Consider the following 26,080-nt stretch of genomic DNA (forward strand, 5'->3'; position numbering starts at 1 on the left):
ATAATGATAATATCGATTAATCTCCTGGTCATTAATGGACCATGAGGTATTTTACAGATTCTACCATCTATAATACCAGTAAACTTTAATAATCCAGACTGTTCTAATTCATAATTATAATGAGCTATGCTGAAATTTACCTGTCCACTATCTATTAAGAAAAAGCTCATTACACCAATTGGCAAGTACTTAAGAGGCTACAAAATGTTTTCAAACACTTTAGCAGTATCGATTTCCTTTTTAATATCTAACATGTTCTTTATAAATAAACTTTTTTAGGCTTGGAGTCTGTCGGGACCTCTATTTAGCAACACAATAACCACCATTTGCTTGTGTAATGTACTCTCATGTAATAAAAGCATGATTAGTACCAAAAATATGTATATACGTAAGTCAGACGTCACACTAATTCTCCAGGACCAGTCTGAACTAATTATGTAATGTAATTAAGTGACTAATGACCTTGACAAAAAATTCACCCGGAAGTCTGGTTAAATACTGGCTATGACAGGCATGGGAGAAACAGTCCCAGTCCCAACTCTGGGCAGTTGTACTGATGACTCACCTTTATAAAGCACATTCCATTTTATCAAACCTCCTCAGTTATGCTAACAACCTTGAGAGTTGGCTGTTGTTAACCCATTTTTCAGATAAGAAAACGGAGACTCGAGAGATGAAATGCCATGTCCAAGGTCATTCAATTAGCAGTTGACAGACCCGAGGATCAAACCTGGAGCTTTTGTCTCTAAATTCTATGCTAAAATCCTGTTTCAAATCTGTGATACAATAGCAGTCAGAGAAGAAAGCAGTTTATCAAAACGATTTGTCAAAAAACTAATTCTTCAGGTGCCTGTTATGGACTGGCACTGTGCCAAGTGGCTTCCTCACCCTCATCTTTCATGAGGCTCTATAAAATAACCCTGTCTAGGCTGTCAACCTCATTATGGACAACCCTGGGCTCTTGGAAATAACTGGGAATCCCAAGACTAGCAAGACAAAATGGCAGCCGGGAATTGCTCTCAGAGGCTGCCTTCACTCACATCACCCTATCTCCCGCCTCAAGTCAGACTCACTTCCAACAAGGCGTGCTGTGCAGTCCCGAGAGGTGTCACTGAAGGAGAAGCAAAGGTGCAAAACCACATTAAGGATGGAGGGGGAGAGACTGTGACTTCACTCTGAGCAGTGAAGGGATGAACTGGGACGTGCACGCGGCTCGTGCGGCGTGTGCATGGCAGGGCGCCAGAACGGCGTGGGTAAGTATCCGAAGAGTAGATATTGTGTGCAGAAACCAGACTGAGGTGCATGTTCCCATTGAGCAGAAGCGATATATGAAGTGATCATCAATGTTCTCCTCTTGGAAGGGAGGCAAACAAATCTTGATACCATTTTCCATTTGAAGTCTTCTTGGGACAAGATGAAGAATAAAGGGGAAAAAGAGGCTAAATATCATATTTTCTAGCCCAAGAGCCTAATTTCCCAGAACAAAAGTAGGTAAACACGCACGCAGAAGATGCGTAAGCAATGCTGTGCTTCTCATCAACGTCTAGCTCAGTGCTTTGCTCCTAATGAGTGAAAATTCTCCCCTGAACCCCTTGCTTGGGGGCATATGGGATTTACATGTCCCAGCACACTCTCCGCCACTCTTCAACTTGAGGCTCACCTCAAACCCATGAGATAGGTGCCTCCCTTTTACGGATGAACAAATCCCCATTTCACAGATGAGTAAACTGAGGCTGCAAGAGTGAAAGTAAACTGGTCGAAGGTTATGTACATGGGTAGCCATCGGCAAAGCCAGGACTCCAAAGCAGGTGGGTATAAGTCCAGAGCTGCTGATACCCGTCGCCTTGCTAATTCTCCCTCCCCGAAGCTGCTCTGGATGATAATGAAGAGGAAGATAATGACGTTGATGATGACAGCTGTTAACATGTATGAGCACTTAAATTTACCAGGTAGAGTTCTAAGGGCTTTACATGGTTAACTCATTTAATCCTCACCAAAACCCTGTGGATAGGGAGCAGTATTATCCCCAATTCACAGAAGAGGAAACTGAGGCACAAAACAATTAAGGAAGTTGCTTGTCACACCCTTATGAAGTGGAAGAACAGGATTCCAACCCTGGCAGCCCAGCTACAGAAGCTGCATCAAGCTATCAGTGTTTCACATGTTCAGTTCTGGCACCTGTGTTTGGAAATTTCATACCTAAATTCCTAATTATTTTTACAAAAAGCTAAATATTTAAGTAGCAGCTCACTTGTCGATGAATGGTAAATGTTTTGTGTGGTCTGTGTTTGTGCGTGCAGTTAAATACTGACACCGTTCCAAGCAGCGTGGTGGGAATGTTTCCACATTTAGCCTCCTTGCCTGGGAAGTGAGGGTGGAACGCTGGGGAAATGCGTGTCACCTGTTCCTCTAAGGCAAACCCCCCCCTCCCCCCACCCCGCCCCTTGCAGCCCATTCTTTAACAAGCTGCGCCCTCTGTTGGTCTCTTCGCAGAGTTGTAACGATGTCGTTCAGGAGCGATTTGGGCCAGAGCTGAAATACGACATAGCCCTGCGGCTGGCGGCGCTGCAAATGTACATCGCAACAGTGACCACCAAGCAAACGCAGAAAATCTCCCTCAAATACATCGAGTAAGTGTTGGCTCCCAGAGCCATTTCACAGACAAAGATACTGCCTCCTTAATGCCCGAGTGTATTTTTGATGTGTCTCTATTTCCAAAATGGATCTTGTTTGTGGCAGAGCGTTTGTTAACCAGAGGCAAAATAGATGTTTCATGTTCACTTTTGGTGGAAGAGATCCATTTCTTACATAATCCACCGTTGGAGAATTGTGGTTAAAATGAGAGTCATATTTAAAATGAAGCATACATTTTTAAATTCCTAAATGAACTTGGTTCCAAGCCAAGCTTTGGTCTCAGCGCTTTTCAGACATTAATCTGTTTAATTCTCACACATCCCTATGAGATCAGTAGAATTTTAGCTCCTTTTTACAGATGAGCAAATCAAGGCACAGAACGATGAGGTCACTTGCCCAAGTCACACTGGCTGTTAACTGCAGGGGGCAGGATTTGAACCCAGGCAGCGGGGCTGGGCACTGCACTGTAGTTTGTCTGACCAGTTGAAGCATCGTGTTTAGAAAGCGGTCTGTATTACTCCAGATTACTTTAGATGATCAAAATGCAGTATGAAAAGTAATGTTCTTAGTCACAATCAGCAAGGATGGTATTCGTAGTAGAGGACGGTGACAGAGTGGGAAAGGATGCCACACAATCAAACTTTGCTTCATGACTTGAATGTTGTTTGGAAAGTGTGAATACCTTCTCTGGCTGAGTACGACGTTTACGGCATCACTATACTACCTCTCTGGCCGGAGAAGACCCCTCTTCTTAGAAAAAAGTTCGTGTAGCCTTCAGCTGATGAGTCTATTTAAGGGTTATCCTTTCAAAGAGAACCTTCTGTCACCTAGTCTGTATGCTTCCCATTGGCAGGTGATTCAGTAGCCTAAAGCAGCCACCACTTTCTTAACCCTGGCAGCTCTAATGCTAAGAGAAAGGAACACTCCCGTTTCAAACTTCATGGCAGGGCTGAAGCCACATCTCACATAACTCTAAAAGCCTTGGAGTCCTCTCCCCCAACACCTCCACGAGATGTACAACCTAACGGCAATCCCACCGTCCAGAGAAGCTTCCCATGGGCTGCCTCTAGAGCCCTTCTGATTCCACAGTACCAGCTTTGCCCACCAGGGGGCAAAATGGCTTTTTCTCAGCAGGTTCGTGAGCCTGTGCTGGCTCCTGAGGATTAGCACTCCAACGTGCCGACTCCACTGCCACTATTCTCCTAACTCTCAGTTCTCCTGTCGGTGCCTAAGGACAAAGACTTGTGTGCAGCTTGAGAACCTCAGGCCTTCCAGGCTGGGCCCACTCCTTCTTGCAGGTGCATTGTCTCTCTCTCTCTCGCCGCACATGCAGTGACTGGAGCCTGAGACAGATTCGGCTCACAGAGAGGCCTGGCATTCAGGTGGATACATTCACACCCGCATCTGCTCCCCTTTCGGAAGTTCTTGGAGACGGATGCAACTGGCTCCCATTTGAAACGGTGGAAACGTGGCCTGCACAACTTGAGATGGTTTTCAGACAATTGAAATGCATTTTTGTTCCTACTCTCTGCCCACATTTACCAGGTTGAACATGGTATAGTCAAAAACCTCCAGAGATAACTAGCTTGAATAAGAATCTTGCAGAGTTAACAATAATGTTCTCATTAATTCGTTCATTCACCCAACAAATGTTCATTGAGCCTTTTACATGGTATTGACTCTAGGACAGTAGAAAGTACTACTAAGTATAAAGTATAATCTTAACCATCGAAGAACCTGTGATCTGATTATAAAGGCAAGACAAAAAGATATGAAAAAATAATGATTTAAAATAATGATACAAGTAGAATGACACAGTAGCTCATAAGGAGTGCCAAATGATGGGTAAAGATAATAAGTACAAGTTGAGGAAGAAAACAGTGATCGTGAAAAACCCTATCCTAACTAACTGGTGATGAAGAGCTTGAATGGTCAAGTGGGGGAAGGCTGTCTTCTTACCCTTGTTTGGATCTGGAGCAGAAGAAATAACCAGAACCTTCTCAAAGGTCTTCACATAATTTAGAAGACACTGATTGGGCACATGACCAATCAGGATAGAATTCCTTGAATTCCAAATGTGGTACCTTCTTAGGGTAGGGTTGTAGTCATTGCTGGGGAAGTGCGCTCTTGCCGAAATATGTTAACCCAGTCCCATTTGTTTGTTTGTTTTCTTGTATATCCACACCTATGAGTGGTGTTTGCACCTCCCTGTCCGTATGGACATACTTAAGTTTCATGAACCCCACCCTGACTCCTTATTAGCAGCACTCCCCACTCCCCTAGCAAGAAATGTTGACGGAGGGAGTTAGATCGATGTGATCTGGCTGGGAGAAAAGAGAACTATGTGTTTCTAGAGAAATAACCATTGATGAGGGAGATGGGAGAGAAGAATGGTTTGAGGGCGTGAAGGAGTTGCATCAAGAGAAGAAAGGGTGTGGGCAGACGAGAAGAAGTGACAGTGGAAATAACCAAAGGGATGGGGAGAAATGGATGTTGGAAATACACACTCAGATATGTGAATGAATTCTACAAGATCAGAGGTGGGTTGAGTTAAGTGTGTCCTCCGTTTCCACTGGCCCCCAATGTCTTGTTCGCATTCTCTCTGGAGGGTGAGGAATATGTTTCTTTTAAAATGCAAACATATGTATTAATGATCAAATAGTATGTTTCCTGAGTGTAAATTAAAAGTTGCTGCCCTAATTGGGGACTTGTCTCCATTCCCTGCCTTTCCAAGAGCTCATTTGTTCCAGCAAACATCAGAGCGCCATTTTGTCTTAGAGAACTAATCATCACAAGAATGTGAAATAAAGATATGCTCTTTATTGCAGAAAAGAATGGGGATTAGAGACTTTTCTTCCCTCTGCTGTGCTGCAAAGCATGAAAGAGAAGAACATAAAGAAAGCACTTTCACACCTTGTCAAAGCAAATCAAAACTTGGTACCACCGGGTAAAAAGGTATCACATTTGCATCTTAATAGAAAATGGATTTTAAAGAGAGAGACTTGCATGCGTTTTTCAAAATGTTTAAAATTAGCCCATGAATAAAATACTTAACACCATATTTTCAGAAGCAGTAACACTGTATAACCTTTGTGTTTTTTTTAACTATTAACATGTTTCTAAGACTATTGAGAAATAACTATTCTTATGGAAACCTACTTATTTCTTGCAAGCTATAGACTCCATGTAGAGAGTATATGTGTGTTCACATGTGCATGCAGGAGAACCTTGCATGGCTCTGGAGACCTTGTAATTAGAGGATAGAATTGCAAGATAATTTCACATCTCCATCATACTCTTGCTTATCACTCACACCAGCTTAAATGCACAGCAGTCAGCAAGGGTGCCTGCAGACAGGATGCTACATTAATTAAACCGGGGGTTCTCTCCCTCAGCATATTGACATCTGGGACCAGATCATGCTTTGTTCTGGGAGGGGCCTGTCCCGTGCATTGTGTGATGTTTAGCAGCATCCCTGGTCTCTGCCCACGAGATACTGGTAGCACCCCACCCCCCTCAATCGTCACAAACAAAAATGTCTCCAGACATTGCCACATGTGCCCAGGGGAACAAAGTCACCCTGAGCTGACAACCATTGAATTAAATCTTACTTTGGGAAGAAAGATAAAATTGTCATTCATCATCATTGGTGTTAAAATCTTTTTTTTTTAAGTAGAAGAAACGCAAAGGACATTTTAAAATATACTGTTGGTCAGAATAGAGAGTTATGTTTATAGGTAGTAAAAATAAAGGGTTTCAGGAACCAGAAAAAAGGGAGCCTTAAAATACTGGACCTATAAAATTGGAAGCAGTCTAACAACCCAAGAACACTTTGCAATTGATGTTGGCCGTAGAAACTTGTGTGACTCCAATACAAATCACTGTTTACCTGGGTAATTCTTTGGTCTTAGTATCAGATTTTAAGTCCTTTTTACTGGCTAAGACATGCTTATTTCTATTCTCTCCTCACCTCATGGCTCTTTTAAAATGTATAATCAAGTTCACCACACGATCAGCCACCCTTGACTTACTTCTCAGTTTCTGTAAGCGTTCAGCTCACAGAAATACAGCAGGACGTCATGGATCAAGATTTTTAAAATTTCAGTCCTGATTTGCCCAAAGCTAATTTCTTTTAATAGACTTGATATGATTTTTTTCAAGCCTGGCTCACTAGTTTTGTAATGATTTGGATAACTGCTCCAAGATGTGTCCATCAATCACTGTCCTATAAAGGTCAGTTTTTCTAGCAAGGGTCTTTCCTAGCAAACAGTTTTTTCTAGCCAAGAGTGAGTGGTTTGCTCTCAAATGAATTTGCAAAGTGCTTTGGGTTTTTGGAACCAGTAGGATGGACGAATAGTGCAAAATAATTACCTAAAGGGCAGTGCATTTAGGTATAGTTAACAAATGAGTTGGCGAGTCATCTGCAGTTGAAAACAGAATTTTACAGTCATTGCAACTTGGTGGTCTACACCTTGATGGAAAATTTCGCCCCCAACAAACATTCCTGGCACATTCAGTATGAAACCTGGACTTTTTTTTTTAATCAAGTACTTTTTTTATGATGTGAGAATCTACATTTTTAAGTCTTTATAAAGGTAAATTTTATCTGGATAAAATTTCATTTGTAAATCATCATGAAACTCAGTAGATTCTTGGAGTTGAATCAGTAAAACAGGGACTTAAGTTCAAACATTTCCACAATGACTGGAGGTCAGACAGTTCACTTCCCCTAAAAACTTGCAGAGACTGGAAGAAACTTGAGAAGGGAGCGTAGAGCCTGTTTAAAAGGCTTTATATAAATTGCAGGTGTGTGTTCAAAACAGCCCGCCCCAACTCTGCAGGCAGGTGAGTCTCCTGTGCTCTGGGAGAATTCGTATGCAACCCACCTTTGTCCCTAATTGGAAAGCACCACTCGCCTCTTGCAGTCTCCCCATGTGCGGAGGTTTCAGTGAAGTATTTCCTGATCTTGTTCTCACTTGTCGAGTGCCCTGGCCCAGCATATCCGTACTGATCAGCCCCCCATACATTTCCTCCCAAATAAAAAGATTTTAATCTTGATATCTCGTTGCAGCCCTTTATCAGGAAACCAGATAGAGAGCAATTGACTTCCATTCCTCCCGAAGAGTCCTTGTCACACCCCATCTGTCAGCAGGAAAAGGATCCTTCTAGTTTGCCCTTGTTTTCAGCTGGTCTCCAGCAGAAACAGAATCACACCCAATGGAGTTAACACCTGAGGTTTCTTTTCTCTCCTCAGCTTTCTGCACTGCAAGCCAAGGTCCATTATCTCAAGTTCCTCAGTGACCTTCGACTGTATGGGGGTCGTGTGTTCAAGGCGACCTTAGTGGTAATTTCTTTTTCTTGCTTTTTCTTGGAAGCCACAGAGGCCTGCAAAATGTCACTGCATAGGCTGTCTGGAATGAGCTGCTTCTGATGACAAAAGCAAGTCAGCTGTGAATCTTTTCCAGCCTCATTTCTAATCGACTGCACCCTAGCCTGAAAATATCAAAAGCAATGTTAAGCTGGATAACGTCACTGCAGAATGCCCTAGAAAAAGAAAAGTGAAGAACCCAGAGAATTGATGCATTCTAACAATGGCCTTCTTTTAAATCATTGGGCCAGAAGTTGCTTTCACATTAAAAAAGGAAAAATAATCCTCATTTCTAAAAGCCTCTCATGATTCTGAATATCTGTGCTATGATAACATTTACTGTCTACATTATTCATGATTTATCAGCGCCTCGAGGCGGTCATATATCTGGTTCTTCTAATTGGACGATTTGGTACAATATAACCCAGAAATACTTTCTAAAGAAAATGTAGTCCTATAAAAACAAACTCTCAGGTTCAACTTTGTGTGGCTTTTCAGAGGTCTAGTATTTTTACATTTTGTCAACATCTCTTTCTCAGCAGGCAGAAAAGCGCTCAGAGGTGACTCTCCTGGTTGGGCCCCGGTATGGCATAAGCCACGTCATAAACACCAAAACCAATCTGGTGGCTCTTTTAGCTGACTTCAGCCATGTCAACAGGATCGAGATGTTTACTGAAGACGAAAGCTTGGTGAGGGTGGAGCTCCACGTGCTAGATGTGACGGTAAGTCTCTCAGATGTTGACACGTGGCCTTGATTTGAACAGCTCGTTTCTGATAACGCTGCTGCTTTACAAAGCAGGCAAAATTTCAGTGTGTGCAGAGCATCAAAGGCGAGGTGTGGTGCAGAAAAAACCTACCCAACTCAGGCCTGAGGTCCTCCCTAAATAGTTGTGTGATTTGGGGACAAGTTGCTTACTTCTCTGGACTCAATTCCTTCATCTATACGTGAGAAAGCAAGCTAATTAATCTCTAAGGTCCCTTCTGGCTCCAGAATACGTGAACCATAGATAGAGAGTGGGGAGGTTTTCCCTGCTAACTTTTTAGAATACATGACTCTTGTATAGACAGGCAGGGAGAGTTTTCCCAACTTTGTTTACAACTCCCGTTCTCTTGTTAAATTGGGTCTGTATGTGCTTGTTCTTTTGGAAAAGCTGAGTGTTATAGTCAGTCTGTCTTTTTGTACTATAGCAGTGCGTACTGAGAAAATCTGGCCCCTAAGAACATCGTGGCCATTCCATTTCAAACAACAATCTGAGACTGTCCTCAAAGGGCAAAACTTTACTGTCAAAACAGAAGTTGACAGGAAATAATCCAGGTCCCCTGTCCCCACCTTCTTGTCCCAGGAATAGATGAGTCATTGGATTTGGATGGTGTTAATGTAGCTGATGTTTCCTTAGAGAAAAGGCACTGGACCTGAAGCGAGAGAGTGAGTCCAAAAAGAAAACAGTGTCAACCAGGGGGGTGCTCTGAGAACAGGCAAGGAGACCCCCCTTCCACTCCCACTAGCGTCATGTGGAAGAAGTAGATTAAGAGTAAGTGAGGATGTGGGAAAAAAGGTTTCTACAGAGCAAATCAGAACCTGTCAGTGTGCTCTGCAGCCGGAAGAGATGACCATGAAAGGGAGAAGGTGGAGCTCGGACATGTTGGCCGTAGCAATGAAACGTGCAAGGATAGACTTGGAATGCCTGGCCCCCAGTCCATAACCAAAGATTCTGAGGACAACAGCCCATCCTGAAAAAGGGGCAGAAGAAAGGGTGAATTGGATGCAGTCATCAGCCTGATAACAGGGGTAATCTGTCCCAAACAGAACTGGGGGGCAAGACCCTATTGATGGTTTCCTGCCTATATCACAGAACTCTGGGGTGTCTTAAGAGGAGACTTCCATTGAAAAGGGAGGAAAAGGCAGTTCATGAAGTAGTCCAGGGGCTTTGGATGGCAAGTTAGGTTCCACGAGCAGGGCCATCAGTCCTGGCCAGTGTCCTACGCCTGGGAGTGAAAGCGACAGGCCTGTCATCTCTCTATTTCTGTGCCTCTCCGGCTGTCCGCTTTTTTTGTTGCTCCCTTACTTCTCTCTCACTTTCTCTGTCTTTCAACAAGAACACACCACGCAGTCCGCCCTTCCTACCTCAATGAGAACAATTGCGTCAATTGAACACATCCTTCCCCATGTGCCCAGATCCACGTCCAATGGTATGAGAACCTCATTGTTTCCGGAAAGTTTTAGCAAGGCCTTTTCTTGACTCCCATCTCTGTTTTGCCCTCCTGTGAATTTACGATTTCCTTTAGAAGCATCCTTTTCCTGCATCTCTTTGACACTTTGCATTCAGTCTTAGCAGTAATTTCCACTTGATTTTTACTTCTCTTCAACACTAATTTTCACCATGAACCCAAACTTAACCTTCCTGTCATTTTTCAGATTGTGCGTTCACATCTGGTAACAGACTCCTTAACTATCACTTTTTAAAATGTTAACTATTTGGGAACAAAACCGATGTTATTTTGTTTTCCTTCCAATATGACCTGGAAAAGATTCAAAATATCTAGGCTTTCAAAATGTCGTCACCTAAATGTTTTGCAGTAAGGCTGTTTGGGTTATGCCTGACTTTTCCCCCCGTTTGTGCTTCTCTAGTGAAATGGTTGGTCAGTAACTTCTTTTGTTTACATTTCATAAGCACAAATGCAGCTGTTGTCACCTAAGGGAGGTTATTAAGAAGGGATGGCTTTAACCAAAACATTCTCTTTTGTGTAGCCCATCACACTCCTAATGGAATCGTCAGATGCCATGAACCTGGCCTGCTTAACAGCTGGATACTACAGGCTGCTTGTGGATTCCAGGAGGTCGATATTTAACATGGCCAACAAGAAAAATGCAGGCACCCAGGAAACAGGTATTCTCTTCCTGATCTCATGAAGCACTAACCCACCCCCATCCCCCACCTCACCTGACAACAATAATAAAGATGTTTTTTGAAAAGTTAAAATTGTACCCATAAAAAAATCTAATGTCCAAATTTAACACAAAAGCTTTCAAATGCTTCTGATATGGTCTAATGTTTTTAATGAAAATGTTGATTTTTCCATCACATTTTCCACGTCGCTTGGAAATGCCGGGGTGCGTGCTTCAAAGACAGTGATGTAATTATTGCGAAGGGAGTGAGCATCAGTCTTTGTGGCGTGGTTTCTACTGCCTCACTCTCACAGAGGTCAGGATGCAGAGAACTAACGGTAGAATGTCCAAGAGGAGTTGGGAGCCCCCAGCTTTAGGGCTGGCCTCTCCTTAAGCCCTAGGCCCGGACACCTGGACACGTCCTCCTGCATCAGACTTACCTCCAGGATTCTGGGAGCCTACCAACAGGAGGACTTGGGGCTCTAGAAGGGACCCCAGGAGCCATCTTAGCTCTGTAGTGGGACCATCAAGATGGTAAAGACATGGAATAAGTCAATTCAGCCATTTGCCAGGATGACTAGCCCCCACTCGAGGACAGGGGACTGTGGAAGTGATAGTTTCTTTAAGGGTGGGTGTTTTGATTTATTTTAGAACTTTTTTCTTCCATGTTTGAACATTTTCCTCCATCTTCAGTGGACACTCTGTAGCTGTGGCTGATGGACAGACACTAGCGTTCAAACCAGCGCTACTGACCCATGCAAAAAGGATAGCCAGGGTAACATAATCAGGGTTTCTTTAAAAAGAAAGGGAAATTCTTAAGAACAAATTCCATTGTCACTGTTTCTGAGAGAAGAGGGGGGAAGAGAAAAGAAGGGAAGGAAAATTCTCTCACTTTAACTTAGCAGAAAACAGAAATGATTATTCCATAAGTATATTGTAATATGTAGATAGACACACACACAGACAGACTCAAGCACACTTTATCATGATGGCTGGTTACATGGAGGCAATTGCAGTCATAGGAAAAAGGGAAAGCAGAGAGAAAGAGTGAGAGAGGGACCAGGCATGCCAGAAGGCAACTTTGACTTGTGACTAGATTTAATCCAACCCCACCTTGAAGTGTCCAGGTTTTTAAAAAATTTCTCTAAGTTTGGGATTTTTCATTTCGCAAAGTTGGGATTAAAATCCTAGCTTGCAAGGTAAAGATTAGAGAAAAATCTATGTACAACTCCTAAAACAATGCCCAGTACTTCTATTAATAATCAGCAGGGAAGAAACCGGGAGTGAAAATATCGAGAATGAAAGGGACAGAAACACAGAGAGGAAAGGAAGACAGACAGACCCTGAGAGGCACAAATGATTAAAAAGGAAACAGGGAAGGAACAATGAGGAGGTAGTGAGTGTGTGCTGGCTTTGGGGGTGAACATTTTTATGACCACACGTAGTCATTGAGCTAGGGGATTTAGAGCAATGTAACGCTGACCTTTGAAATTCCGAAGTGCAGTTCAGCAATTTAACACAATCCTTTCACATTGGAAGACCACATTTTGGCTTTTTGTTTTCAAATCTTAAAGTTTATCTTGAAAATAAAACCTTTTCCCTGTAGACTGTTAAGATTGTACAGGTGCATGAAGAAAACCAAACCTACCATTTGAAAAGTGGTTACAGGAATAAGGGCTCTGTCCAATTTATAGTGACTCACAAATGTAATGTTTAATCAGATTTATAGAGACAAAAACTTAGTTCCAAAAACTATTCTTACCTTGGGGAAAGAATGGAACTTCAAACTTTCAGTAATTTCTCCCAGTTCTACAGTGAGAATGAGGGTGAGGGCACGTGTTGCAAATGTCTCTCTCCACTCTCAGAGAGAGAGTGTGTGTGTAAGAAGCGGGGACGAGGGAGAGAGATGGCATGCTCCAAAAAGCAGGAGGTTGACCCACACTGAGCAGCAGCCCAGGGCTTAGCATCCTCTGAGAGTTGAAAGTTCTTCTCTTCTCTTCAGAAACTCCCAAAAGATCTCCTGAGACTCAAGAAATGTAGAGAGTGAAGTTCGTTTCAGCCAGTTCATCCCTAGTCCATTCTCTCCTCCCATTCTGTGGGAGACTGGGCCACAGCATAGATCCCAATTCCCAATCCACATCCTTCTGTGTCTTCAAAATCATTCTAGAAACCAAATCAGTACACCCTTCTGGAAGGAAGCCAAGATTGAGTGTATATTTTCTTCTTCTCTCAAAGTGATCAAAGACCTTAGTCAAGATCTCTAATAAGGAACAGTAAGCTCCCATTTCTTCTCTATCTTGAAAACTAACCTTTAATTACTTTCAAAATCCCTGAACCCACATATTTATGCATCTCTGGGCCTTACAAGAGTCTGAATAAGTGTCTGTTAACTTGCTTTTAGCCTGCTGACCTATTCAGTTTTCTTATTGATCTAAACCAGGAATTGGCAAACTATGGCCCATGAATCAAATCTTGTTCTTACAAACAAAGTTTTATTGGAAGCCAGTCATGCACATTCTATTAGTTTCCTAGGGCTGCCATAACAAATTATCACAAACCCTGCAGCTTAACATAACAGAAACTTAGTGTCTCACAGTTTTGGAGGCTAGAGGTCTAGGCACTGGCAGGGCCCTACTCCCTAATCTTTTCTTGCCTCTTGCCGCTTCTAGTGGCCGTCAGCATCCCTTGTGGCTACATAACTCCAATCTCTCTGCTTCCATCTTCCCCTCTTCTCTGGGTGACCCAAACCTCTCTCTCCTTTTCTCTCATGAGGACTCTTGCCATTGGTTTTAGGGCCCACATGGATAATTCAGGATGCTCTCATCTTGAGATCCTTAACTTAATTATGTGCGTAAAGACTCTTTTTCCAAATAAGGTCATATTCACAGAGTGGACATATTTTGGGGGAGGTCGACGTTCAACCCACTACATCCGTTTATTTGTGTATGGTCTATGCCTACTTTTATGTTAACAACAACTGAGTTGAGTAGCTGCTCAACGGAGCAGTTGGCCCTCAAAACCTAAAATATTTACTATCTGGCCCTCTCTTTACAGAAAAAGTTCACCAACCCCTGGTTTAAACCCAGAGCTCCATCACGACTTTGCTCAACTGCTCTCCCTCCCCCAGTGATGCACACTCCTGACGTGCATGTGCACGCAGCCAGTCAGAATTGAAATTGTTGTTGTTAGTAAAATAATGCTGAACCCCCACAGGTATATTTATTATAAGGTAACATGCAAATATGGCTGGTGTGTAACTCAATGTCTTCAAAATTATATCTTTACTTGCTATTCTTGAAAATATATGTAAAATGACTTGGAACATTGTTCAGCATTCAGTCCATTGTATAATTGGTGGGGAGCAAACACCTCTTCAGTAAAACTGGTTTTTTTCCCCAAGTATTTTGTACACCTGATATCAGTGTTATCCAAACTAGGGCCAGGGGGCACTTTGAGGGGACAAATGGGAGAATATGTGGCCCTAACATTTCCTCAAAATATTGCCTCTGGAATCTACAAATCGACATTGACAGAATGACACGCTGCACTGTTTTGTTAAATATCAGAGTAAAATCTCCGCATCAAAATTTCTTTTTGAGGGACCAGCCCCGTGGCCAAGTAGTTAAGTTCGCGCACTCTGCTTTGGCAGAGCACTGCTCATCAGGCCATGCTGAGGCGGCATCCCACATGCCACAATTAGGACCCACAACTAAAATATACAACTATGTACTGGGGGGGTTTGGGGAGAAAAAGGAAAAAAAAAGAAGCAGATTGGCAACAGATGTTAGCTCAGGTGCCAATCTTTAAAAAAAAAATTTCCTTTTGAAAGACCTTTGAACAAAGAAAACAACATATTTTAAATTAGGGTTTTGCAATTCTAATTCATGAGGAGCATCAAACAAATCTTCAGGAGTTCTCATGATACAAAGAAAAATTGAAATTTGTCAAAGTATTAACTGTGCTTAGAAACAGCAGAGAGAATTATATTACCTGTGACTGCTCTACCTTATGCACCATACATATGTGTGCGTGTGTGTGTGTGTGCATACAGGCATGCATACTGACATTTATACATGAATATATTAACACCCACAAGGGTATAAAATGGCTGAAGATAGAGGTTTTTGTGCTATCATTACAATATTTATTATTACATTATATTTTTATTTATATATTATACATACTTATTATTACATTCTTACATTATCATTACAGTATTTCCTAAAATATGTGGTAGGAGTATGAGGATCCTTGGCCTTCTCTTAACTTAATGAAGAAAAAGTCCAACATCTTCCTCTACAAAGTGAGGAATGTTAGATCTCGCTTTATAAAGAAAAGGGCGATCTATTTTCCAGAATAACAGCCTGTTGGACTATCACCTGTAAGGATTTTTAAAGGCATGTTGTACACCCACATTCATAGATGTAAATGAGGTCTTTTAATAATAGAATGAAGGGCCAGATGGAATTAAGCTGGAGTTCCCTACTCTCAAATGGTGTTATGTTTTATCGAATAGCAGTTATATTTTATGCAGTATCTGTTTTGTTAAGGTCAATTCTCCTAACCAAGAAAGCCTTACACCTGAAGCCTAAGTCAACCAGTACCATATTTAGAAAGCTGAATAACCGTAGTTACAAAAGTGATGCTACAAGCCATTAAATTAAGGACAGAGACGAGGCCCTCCAGAAACCAGACAGCACAGTAATATTCTTTGCATAATTCTTTCTCTTTAGGAGCTGAAAATAAAGGAAAGCATAACCTCCTTGGCCCAGAATGGAACTGTATACCCCAAATGACCACCTTTATTGGCGAAGGGGAACAAGAAGCCCAGATAACATACATAGATTCAAAACAGAAGCCAGTTGAGATTACAGATGGCACCTTGTGTCCAAAGGACCACCGGCACTTATATATAGACAACACCTATAATTCAGATGAACTCAACCAGCAGCTGACCCAGCCGGAAGATGCTCCATGTGAGGCAGACTACAGAAGTCTAGCTCAGCGGTCCCTGTTGACCCTCTCAGGGCCAGAAACTCTAAAGAAAGCACAGGAGTCTCCAAGAGGAGCTAAAGTGTCCTTTATTTTTGGAGATCTCGCCTTGGATGATGGTATTAATCCCCCGACTCTTGGTTATGAAAGACTATTGGATGAGAGTCCAGAACTGCTGGAGAAACAGAGGAATCTCTACATCAGCAGTGCCAATGACATGAAGAGCCTGGATCTCACTCCAGACACAGAGAGCATCCAGTATGTGGCAAACTCTGTTTATGCAAACATAGGTGATGTGAAGAACTTTGAGGCCGCTGAGGGGATAGAGGAGCCCCTCTTGCACGACATCTGTTACGCAGAAAACACTGATGACGCAGAGGACGAGGATGAGGTGAGCTGTGAGGAGGACCTCATGGTGGGAGAGATGAACCAACCACCCATCCTCAACCTTTCTGGGTCAAGCGATGACATCATCGACCTCACATCCCTGCCCCCTCCGGAAGGGGATGACAATGAGGATGACTTTCTGTTGCGTTCCTTGAACATGGCTATCGCCGCACCCCCACCTGGCTTTAGAGATAGTTCAGATGAGGAGGACTCTCAGAGCCAGGCAGCTTCCTTCCTCGAGGACAAGGAACCAGGCAATAGCCTGCAAAATGATGAGATCCCCGTGTCCCTCATTGACGCTGTGCCCACCAGCGCCGAGGGGAAGTGTGAGAAGGGACTGGATAACACCGTTGTTTCCACGCTGGAAGCTCTAGAAGCTCTGTCCGTGTCAGAAGAACAGCAGACCAGTGACAATTCAGGTTCTTTCACGATTGTTACATTTATTCACTGATAACCATATCATTTCATCCTTTCAAGCCATTTGCCCTTGGAGTCCTGTTATGTGGTGTTCTCCATTTCACGCATGTCCCATTTCATAAATGTGCTGAAACTACCATCATGGGTTTTTGTGTATGTGGTTTCCTTTGTTGTTATTTTTTTAAATATGTAGCACGTTTTTTCCCCCATTTCTGGAACAACTGTGCAATAAACTCAGAGTCCTTACTGAAAAGGGAAAAACTTGGTATTTTTTTTTAATAATAATGAGTCCCATTTTCTTACATGTCTCCTAGTGCCTCTGCATCCATTAATCGGTTCTTGTTTTTTACGGCATGCAGGTGTAGCCATCTTGCGGGCTTATAGCCCCGAGTCTTCAGACTCGGGCAATGAAACTAACTCTTCTGAAATGACTGAGAGTTCTGAACTGGCCACAGCACAGAAGCAGTCAGAAAACCTCTCCCGCATGTTCTTGGCCACTCATGAAGGCTACCACCCCCTTGCAGAAGAGCAGACAGAGTTCCCCACCTCCAAAACTCCTGCTGGGGGCTTGCCTCCGAAGTCTTCCCATGCCCTGGCTGCCCGTCCGGTGACTGACGTCCCTCCCAAAGTTGTGCCTTCCAAGCAGATACTTCACTCAGACCACATGGAGATGGAGCCTGAAACCATGGAGACCAAGTCAGTCACTGACTATTTTAGCAAACTGCACATGGGGTCGGTGGCGTATTCCTGCACCAGCAAAAGGAAAAGCAAGCTGGCCGATGGGGAAGGGAAAGTACCCCCTAATGGGAACATGCCAGGGAAAAAGCAGCAGGGGTCCAAAACAGCTGAGGTGGAGGAGGACACCAAAGGTAAATTTGGTACTGTGTCTTCAAGGGACAGTCAACACCTAAGCACTTTTAATCTGGAAAGAACTGCTTTTCGCAAGGACAGTCAAAGATGGTATGTGGCCACTGATGGGGGGGTGGCTGAAAAGAGTGGGTTGGAAGCAGCAACAGGGATAACCTTTCCAAGAGCTTCCGGTCTGGGGACAAGGGAGGCTGAAGGGAAGGATGAAGGGGCTCCCGATGGAGAAGCCAGTGAGGTTTCAGGACTTGGCCAACAGGACCACTTCTTAACTGACGTCACCTGTGTAGCTTCAGCCAAAGACTTAGATAACCCAGAGGATGTTGACCCGTCTACCTGTGACCATCCTTCCAAGCTTCCTGAGGCAGAAGAGAGTGTGGCCCACCTTTGTGACTACCACTTGGCCAAGCGGATGTCATCGTTACAAAGCGAGGGCCATTTTTCTCTACAGAGCTCTCAAGGCTCTTCAGTGGATGCAGGCTGTGGCACAGGCAGCAGCAGCAGCACCTGTGCCACACCTGTGGAGTCCCCACTCTGCCCCTCCATGGGGAAGCACCTGATTCCTGAGACTTCGGGGAAAGGCATGAGTTATGTTTCTTCAGAGGAGAGAGCCACTGGGCTTCCCAACCACGGAGCCACCTTTAAGGAATTACACCCACAGACAGAAGGGATGTGTCCGCGGATGACAGTGCCTGCTCTGCACACAGCCATTAATGCTGAACCCCTGTTTGGCACTTTGAGAGACGGATGTCATCGACTCCCCAAGATTAAGGAAACCACAGGTACAGCAATGATGGATTTAGCACTTTGTATTACATGCCAGGAGCATGTAACCCAAGCTTACAACAAACCTGAAAATATAAAGTCTGGAATTAAAGTAAAAGTTAGAATTTTTAAAAAGGCTGCAAAACTGTGGCCAGATTAAGTATCAATCGTTCATCCCCCAGTGTTTAATACTGAGGTTTCTAGAACTGGAACCGTAGTTAAATGGCACTTGCTGTTTAGAATCTTGCTCTGTTCCTGCTGTTAGAATTTGATGGAGCAATATTTTTTTCTAAATTCTAGATGTAGACTTGGTAGTGCCCAGTGTGACTTTTAGTTACAAGATAGTTTTGCTTAGAGTCACAAGAGTTTGATTTCCTTCTCAAGACATCAAATTTCGAATCTTGCCGTTTCATGATTGAGAGCAAGGAAGGATAATAGAGCAGGCTATCAGGAAGATCAGTGGGATTTGGGAAGATCATTTGCCTTCCAGCAATATGTACAGATTCCTCCCTCCTCTGTAAGACTCTCCTAGAGGAATATTCTGAAATGTCTGGCATACCTGGGTGTCAGGAAGGTTTTGGGGGTATGCATGATAAGCTGCTATATTTTCCCCAAAATAATAAAATATAGACACAGGTAGCAACAACAGCACAGCTACTTTCTGTGCCTGCCTCCACCGTTCTACCACCCAGTGGGCGCATATCCCTCTCACCGATCCACTTGGACAGCAATCATGTGGCAAAAGCAGATGCTCTTTCATACTTTCAAATTTCAAATTGTATCATCAATAGTGTCTTTTTTCATATAGGTCAATAGATGTTAGTGAGATCTTATAGTGGTTAATTTCCATTCCTGCCCTTTGTCTACTTTCTCAAAACCCACCGCTGGCTTCACCTGCCTTGGGAAACCCGTCGGGTGAATGTTACTTGACTCATCACCCAAATAGCATCTTTACCTCTAAACTAATTAAAGCATGTTGTTTAATCCTTTGCAGTTTACAAAGAGCTTTCACCTAATTTACCTCTTGCTTCTCACAAAAATTCTGTGAGATGGAGGTTAGTTTCTTCACATGACAACTTTTCTGAGTAAAGTTGAACAACTTGCCCAGAGTCTCAACTTCAAACCCTGCACCAGGCAAACCTCATGGGGCCCTCTTAAAAAGGTTAGCTTATTTAATTTGCATTAATTAAATTAGGCCACTTCTTTAAAAAAAAGGTAACCAATGCCAGGATTAACCTAACTCCCATGAAATGAAACTTAAATATCATAAATATGCTTGAATACTCTGTATGTAGGATGTGTGTTTTCTAATTATGTGTCTAAGCTTTGATAGATAAATATTGGGAGCAAGGCAAGTCATGAAATTCCATTGTCTCCCTGAAAATGTTTGTGATTTCTAGACAATTCCAAATGAATCAGTAGTTTAAGAAATAATAGATTCTATTATTTCTTGAAATGGAAATCTCTTACGAGATCGCGGGAAGCAGTCTTTGGAAAGCAGGATGACCCTGACAAATGGCAGTCCTTCCAGAATACATCCTCGGGAAATGACAGGCATCACGTAGAAATTTAGTGAAAATAACCACCCATGAGATGCTTAATGATTCTCTCTGTTTTTCTACTACCCCTAGTGTAGCTTTGACAGAGCCTGGGAAGGAGAGACGAGGAGGCATGCCTTCAGCTTGGTCTCAACATCCTGAAGCTGATCCCATCCTGCTACCATCAAACATTCACTCAGAATCAAAGGTGCCAATTCCAAATCAAGACCCTAATGATTTCTCCCAAGCAAACCAGGCATACAGAGAGGCTGTGAGCTGGCGGCCACTGGATCTGAACGGGGGAAGCCTCAGGACACCCCCCAGCCAGAGAGCTCTGAGACGTAGCAGCAGTATCCTCTCCGGATCTGTAGGTTTGGAGATCTTCCGAGAGAGAACCAAGGGTGCAGTCAGCTTAAAGTGTCAAGGTATCACAGAAGCACAGGAGGCCAGTTCAGAAAGGCAAGCAGAACTCCCCCTGGGGAAGAAGCTCACCAAAAGTTTTTCCCAAAGCTCGATGCACTTTAGCTCTGAAGGGAGGGTTCACAAAAGGTCCCCAGTGGCTCACAAAGACTCAAAGCTGTATAGGACATTACCCTTGCGGAAGCTAGAAGGCAGCAATTGGAGATGCCGGGGCCCTTTCAGCTACTGCTTCCTGAGCCGAGGGCAGGATGAAGACGGTGATGACGATGAAGAGGGGGGAGAGGCCACCCGCCGGGTCCCTTGCCTCTATCGACCACAGATGACTCAAGCCATGCCAGAACCACCCAGCCCACTCCTGGCTGTTGGGATTCAGAAGCAAGGAGGGGAGCTGTCCAGAGGTTTAGTGCTGAAGGTCTGGGCAGAAGATCTGAGTGGCCCAGATGACATAGACTTCAGCAACCTGGCTTTTGATGCCCGGATTGCAAGAATAAATGCCCTAAAGGAGAGCACATATGCAATGCCCGATGGGTTCCTCGCAGCCCAAAATGATGCCAATGAGCTGCTCTGCCTTGTCAGGGCAACCAAGGAGAAGAGAGAGGAGTCACGCCCTGAAGCGTATGACCTTACACTTTCTCAGTACAAGCAACTGTTATCCATCGAGTCCAGACAGTTGGGAAGTGCCTGTAGGAAAATGGCGATGGCGGAGAAAAGCCCAGAGGAGATGCTCCTAGCTATGACTTCCAGCTTTCAAGTGCTCTGTTGCCTAACAGAAGCTTGCATGCGATTAGTTAAAGTCGTGAACTCAGAAACACAGCGGCAGGAAATTGTAGCAAAGATTGATGAAGTGGTCATAAACTATATTTGTCTCCTGAAAGCTGCAGAGGCAGCCACTGGAAAGACCACTGGGGATCCTAATGTTGGACTCTCGACGCGACATTCAACCACCATGGCCGCTCTCGTAAGCACACTAACCCGTTCTCTCAAGATGCTTTTAAATAAATAAAGTATGAAAGTCACATCATAGTCTACCTTTGCAAAGCCATACATGAACTTTTATTTACTTTATGTGTACGATGAACAGATGTCTCCTTTCTTCTCTCTGTATATTTTGTTATTTTATATAAAATAGGAGATAGAAGTCACACTGATGAAATGTTGAAATGTACTTATTGGATGTATTCTGTTTATATTATACATATATATACATGTAAAAGAAATATACAAGAAAGTGATGACATTTGGCTATTTTTCTTATAGTTAAAACTCCAGGTATATGATGTGAAATTTTAAATTCTACCATGTTAGAACAAAACAATGAAACCTATCCCCTTTCCCTCCAAGCAGATACTTGGAGACCATGTCATTCGTATTTAGAAGTAAAAAAAAGAAAGAAAGAAAGAAAGAAAGAAGGAAATCACAATGTATATAAAACAGTACCTATGTTTTAAAATTATGATTTTTAAGCATTGGAAATAGCAAAACATTTAAAATTCAAGAAGCTACTATGAATTATTAGAGAATATATATATATATAATAAATTAATTTTTTGCTCATAGTCTTTGGTTATCTGATGCTTTCTTCCAAGAATCCTACATATTTAATTTTGGCTTATGCCATTTGGGCTAGAAATGTGGTGGGGGCGGATTCTATTGTGTCAGCACAAATGCTCTTCACAATGTTTCTAGAATTAAAATACTTCCCAAATAGAAAAACAGAGGGAATGATGGGCAGGTTCCCGGGTAATACCTAGAGTTATAGATTATCTAATTATATAAAATGAAAAGAATTAATATCAAATTTAAATTATTTGATGAAAAGAGAGATCCGCTTTGACTAAACGTCAAAATATATAAACCAAAGACATCATCTTGCCCCCCACCCAGCCCAACCATGAAACTTAGAATGCCCTTAAGAGTGACAGAACATTTAGTGAAGTATTTGCAAACTTACAAAAAGGAGCGTGCAATGATCATCAAAAGTAAGCGCAGATCCAGTAACATAAAGCAAACCACACACCAGCCTGTGAGTCATCTCACATCACAGCTCTCAGCATAGAGCCCCAGGCATCATCTTTTCTACAGGAGCCAAGGCTTCCAACCAAATTTGGAATTACAGCCTAACACTGGGACAAACTTTCAAATCTGGAATGTTCCAGAAAATCAAGGAGAGACAACTACTTTAATATAGAAGCTGTGATTAAATAAATAATAAAGTATTTATTAAGTGTTCTAATCTGGATTGGCTGATAGAAATATGAATGCTGGAAAAAAGAGACAGAAGTGGTAAATTTGACCACTTTAGGTGAAACTGATGGAATGCAAATAAGTTGTCAGGACTCTCTAAAAATCTATCTTTAGGTCGAAGCAAAAGGATGCAAACTCTCCAGTTGTAAAATAAAGTTGATATGTACATATGTCCTTCATGGGTCATTTAGTGCTCAAGCTACACACACTCCTATTTATGTAGGTGGCTCCTTAAAGTATGACAGGAGTATGCCAGGTGCAAATATTTACATTTTTGTAGCCTGCTGGGCAGGATGCGTAACAAAGTCATAGTTGCGCTCTCTCTCTTGTCCCTTGTTCCATAGAGACTCAATAACAAAAGCCACACATATTTATAGATGGTAGCAAACAAAAGAAGTTTAGATGTGTGTTATTATAAATAGTGTTTAAATAATAAAACATTTTATTATAAATATTGGTGTTTGATATTGAGAAATATTAATGGTGTTTACTGTGGACATTTTTGGTAAATATTCTGTGTACTGAAATTCTAACATTAATAGGATGTGTGTTCTATGTCAGACAATGTGCTAACATATCACATATATTATCTCATTTAATCATCACAACAATCTTATTGTTTGGACACTCTCGTTAATTCCCTATGGAGGCAACATGGTTTAGTAGTTAAAGACATGGGGTTTGGGTTCAGAAACTTCTTGATTTAAATTTGGACTCTGCCATTTTCTAGCTCTTTCATCTTGGGAAAGATGATCAGTTTTTTCTAAGTCTCAATTTCCTCATAGTAAAATGAAGTTTAACAATAAGATCTATTTCCACAGGGTTGTCGTGAGTTTTAAGTAAAATTATGTATGTAAAGTTCTTACCACAATACCTGGCAGAATAAATACTCAATGTTAGATATTATTATCATCATAATCATTACATTAAATATATTGTCCAAGATAATATGTGGGGGATGTTTGTTTTATACGCATATTGATCCTGACTCTGTGCAGAATACATTATGTGTATTGCATATGTATAAAAGAAGTATACAAGGAAGTGATGATCCTGGTTCACATCACATATCCAGTTAAAACAACTTCCCAGTCCGATTCCTTGAGAGGCCTCAGTGAAACAGCTCTGGGTCTTTCTAATCAATCTCCCATTACCTATGGGTGCTCCAATAAGTTTTTGTTTCTTATAAACAAACTCTTTACTACTTAGAAAACCTGAAGGGCCCCCATTCAGTAAACATGGGGCTCCTAAGTGGGGCCCAGGTCCACTAGAGTGTAGGAAGAATATATTAGAATGATACATGTGTTTATTTTTATCTAGCCTTTTTTATGTTTGTGTATGTTTTATAATGGCATAATAGTACAGTGGTATATGTACATTATTTTAAATAAATCAATCAATTAATAAGCATATGCCTGGTGCATGTATGCAAAGATATTGTCACAGGTAGGGTTGCATTTACTAAAGTTTGGAGACCACTGAACTAGAAAATAAATAAAACTTCCTTGCATTTGAGGTCCTTTATATTTAGTTCTCGGCCTATTTTTCCAAGTGTATCACCTATCATTTTTATTAATCTTTTATTATAAAACTTTCAAACATTATACAAAAGTAGATACAATCATATAATGAATCAATGTCCTTGTCACATGAACTCATGTCCAATCTTACTTTCTCTATTTCTACGCATCTCCTTCCACACTGTATGTAGAAGCAAATCTCAGACATCATAGCATTTAATCCATGAATATTTCAGTAAGAACTTCCTATAGATAAAATCTTTTAAACATAATCACAATGCCATTTTCACACTTAAAAAAATAATATCCTAATATTATCATGTAAATGTTACAGAAATAAATGACAAAGAAAGTGAAAATTCCTATAAACTCAACCCCCAAAAACAGTCATTGTCAACAATTTAGGGCATCTTCTTTCAACCTTTTCTATATATATATACTAATGTTGTTATTATTGTGTTTATGCGTTGAACTTTTGACTCAGAGAGTTGGTCTGACCACATTTGCCCTTCTGCCTGAGTCTCAGTTCCACCATATTTCATGTAAGTGGATTGGCCAGAAGAGAGATGATTGATGTGGAAAGAAAGTGCTCAGATGAACAACCACCACAGCATTAGGCTTATAGTAAAATCCAACAACTGATGCAATTGTGTCGGACATTAAAATTAATACAGACCCCTAGGCTCAGCTGGAATGAGTCTAATCACAAAAGAAATTATTTTCCAGAAAAGAAAGACTGACAATACATATTGAAATGACCAGCTGCAGCAACGCTACAATGGATCAATTCCTTCTGCTATGAATTTTCGTCCTTCATTATGACTTGTCTTAGGAAAGACAATCTTCGTTGGTTTATGTTCCTCTTTCATACATTTCTAAATGCCAGTTATTAATTCTCTGACTGATACTTCCAAGCCTCTCAGGATGTCACTCTAATTTATTCCTCCTGGATCACTCTTGATTTGGCAGTGGGAGAAGTTTGCTCTCTGATTATCACCACTCATAATTGTCTTAACTGCTTTTGAAATTGAAAGAAAAACCAAATCAGCTAAGTTTGGGTGATTCTTTATCTCTTCCAAACATTTAGAAATCTTCATATAGGGATCACAAGACATGGATATTACATTCTCTATAACCTGATTTTGTCTCTGCATTGAAAGTGGTGGATTTGGGGTGGCAGGGGGGTGTGTTTAGGTGTATAAAGGTTTGGGTGTATAGAGATGTGGTGGGGGGGGGAGGGGATGTTTGATTAGATAGGCCTGTGTGTCTGTGTGTAAGACCAGTTTTCAGTTTGGCTCTATGGATTTCAGTGCTAGTTTCCCTTGGGGCAGTCCAAAAACTATAATAAAACTTTCACTATATAACATCCCAAATCTTCCTTTAAAGTCAGATTGCAGAAATGGCTTCTCAGCTTTGAAAGATCAAAGAGTTGGAATCTTACCTCTTGAACTGAATTTTTATTCATAACAAGTTGAACATCACTAAGTTGGATACTTTTTAGTTATTCTGCCTATTCCCTGGCCTACCCCTCTCACTTTTTAATTTCAAAGGTTATACACAGGAAATCCATGGAAGAACAATCTAGGTCTTTATCAAATGTTTCTGCTGCACAAAATAACAGAATGAATTAAATCCTGCATTGCTGAAAGAAGTAGATAACCAATTATCCCAAGTGGCTTATTTTACCATTCAACTTGAAATTAACCTGCTGCCTTCAGCTAAACTTTCACTAATCTTTCCTCCATATTTATGATTGCATCTCAATTTTCTGTTACACATTAATTTCAAAGCATTGAGGGTTTTTTCATTCTACCTGTTAATTTTCATTTTCCGCTCTACAGTCCAGACCAAAATTCTGTGCCATTTGTGGCATCATCATTCATAGCTTTAGGCAGAATTAGTGTTGGCAGTGGATGTTTCTGAAATTCGGGAGCTGAACCTGCTTGGTAGCCTCCAACCAAGTAATATTTCTTTTGTTTTCATTTTGATTGATTCTCTTCGTACATCTTGTCCTTTCACTAAATGATCCATGGCTCCTTTCTGT

General features: G+C 41.8%; 1 protein-coding gene across 10 annotated transcripts in view; it reads left to right on the top strand.

Moving 5' to 3' along the window:
• Positions 1-21,826, top strand: part of FRMPD4 (FERM and PDZ domain containing 4) — a 797,725-nt gene extending 775,899 nt beyond the window's left edge. For 6 of the 10 annotated variants that reach the window (XM_070604446.1, XM_070604445.1, XM_070604448.1 and 3 more), the window contains 8 exons: positions 2,494-2,630; positions 5,463-5,589; positions 7,889-7,978; positions 8,542-8,724; positions 10,752-10,890; positions 15,623-16,687; positions 17,045-18,331; positions 19,951-21,826. In XM_070604446.1, coding sequence (XP_070460547.1) covers positions 2,494-2,630; positions 5,463-5,589; positions 7,889-7,978; positions 8,542-8,724; positions 10,752-10,890; positions 15,623-16,687; positions 17,045-18,331; positions 19,951-21,275 — 4,353 coding nt within the window. In that variant the 3' untranslated portion in view covers positions 21,276-21,826. Of the gene's footprint in view, positions 1-2,493; positions 2,631-5,462; positions 5,590-7,888; positions 7,979-8,541; positions 8,725-10,751; positions 10,891-15,622; positions 16,688-17,044; positions 18,332-19,945 lie in introns of all 10 variants that reach the window. The other 4 variants (XM_070604452.1, XM_070604451.1, XM_070604455.1 and 1 more) reach the window with 1 other exon arrangement.
• Positions 21,827-26,080: the final 4,254 nt, after the last annotated feature.

This window comes from Equus przewalskii, chromosome X (assembly GCF_037783145.1).
Source record: "Equus przewalskii isolate Varuska chromosome X, EquPr2, whole genome shotgun sequence".
Classification (NCBI taxonomy): domain Eukaryota; kingdom Metazoa; phylum Chordata; class Mammalia; order Perissodactyla; family Equidae; genus Equus; species Equus przewalskii.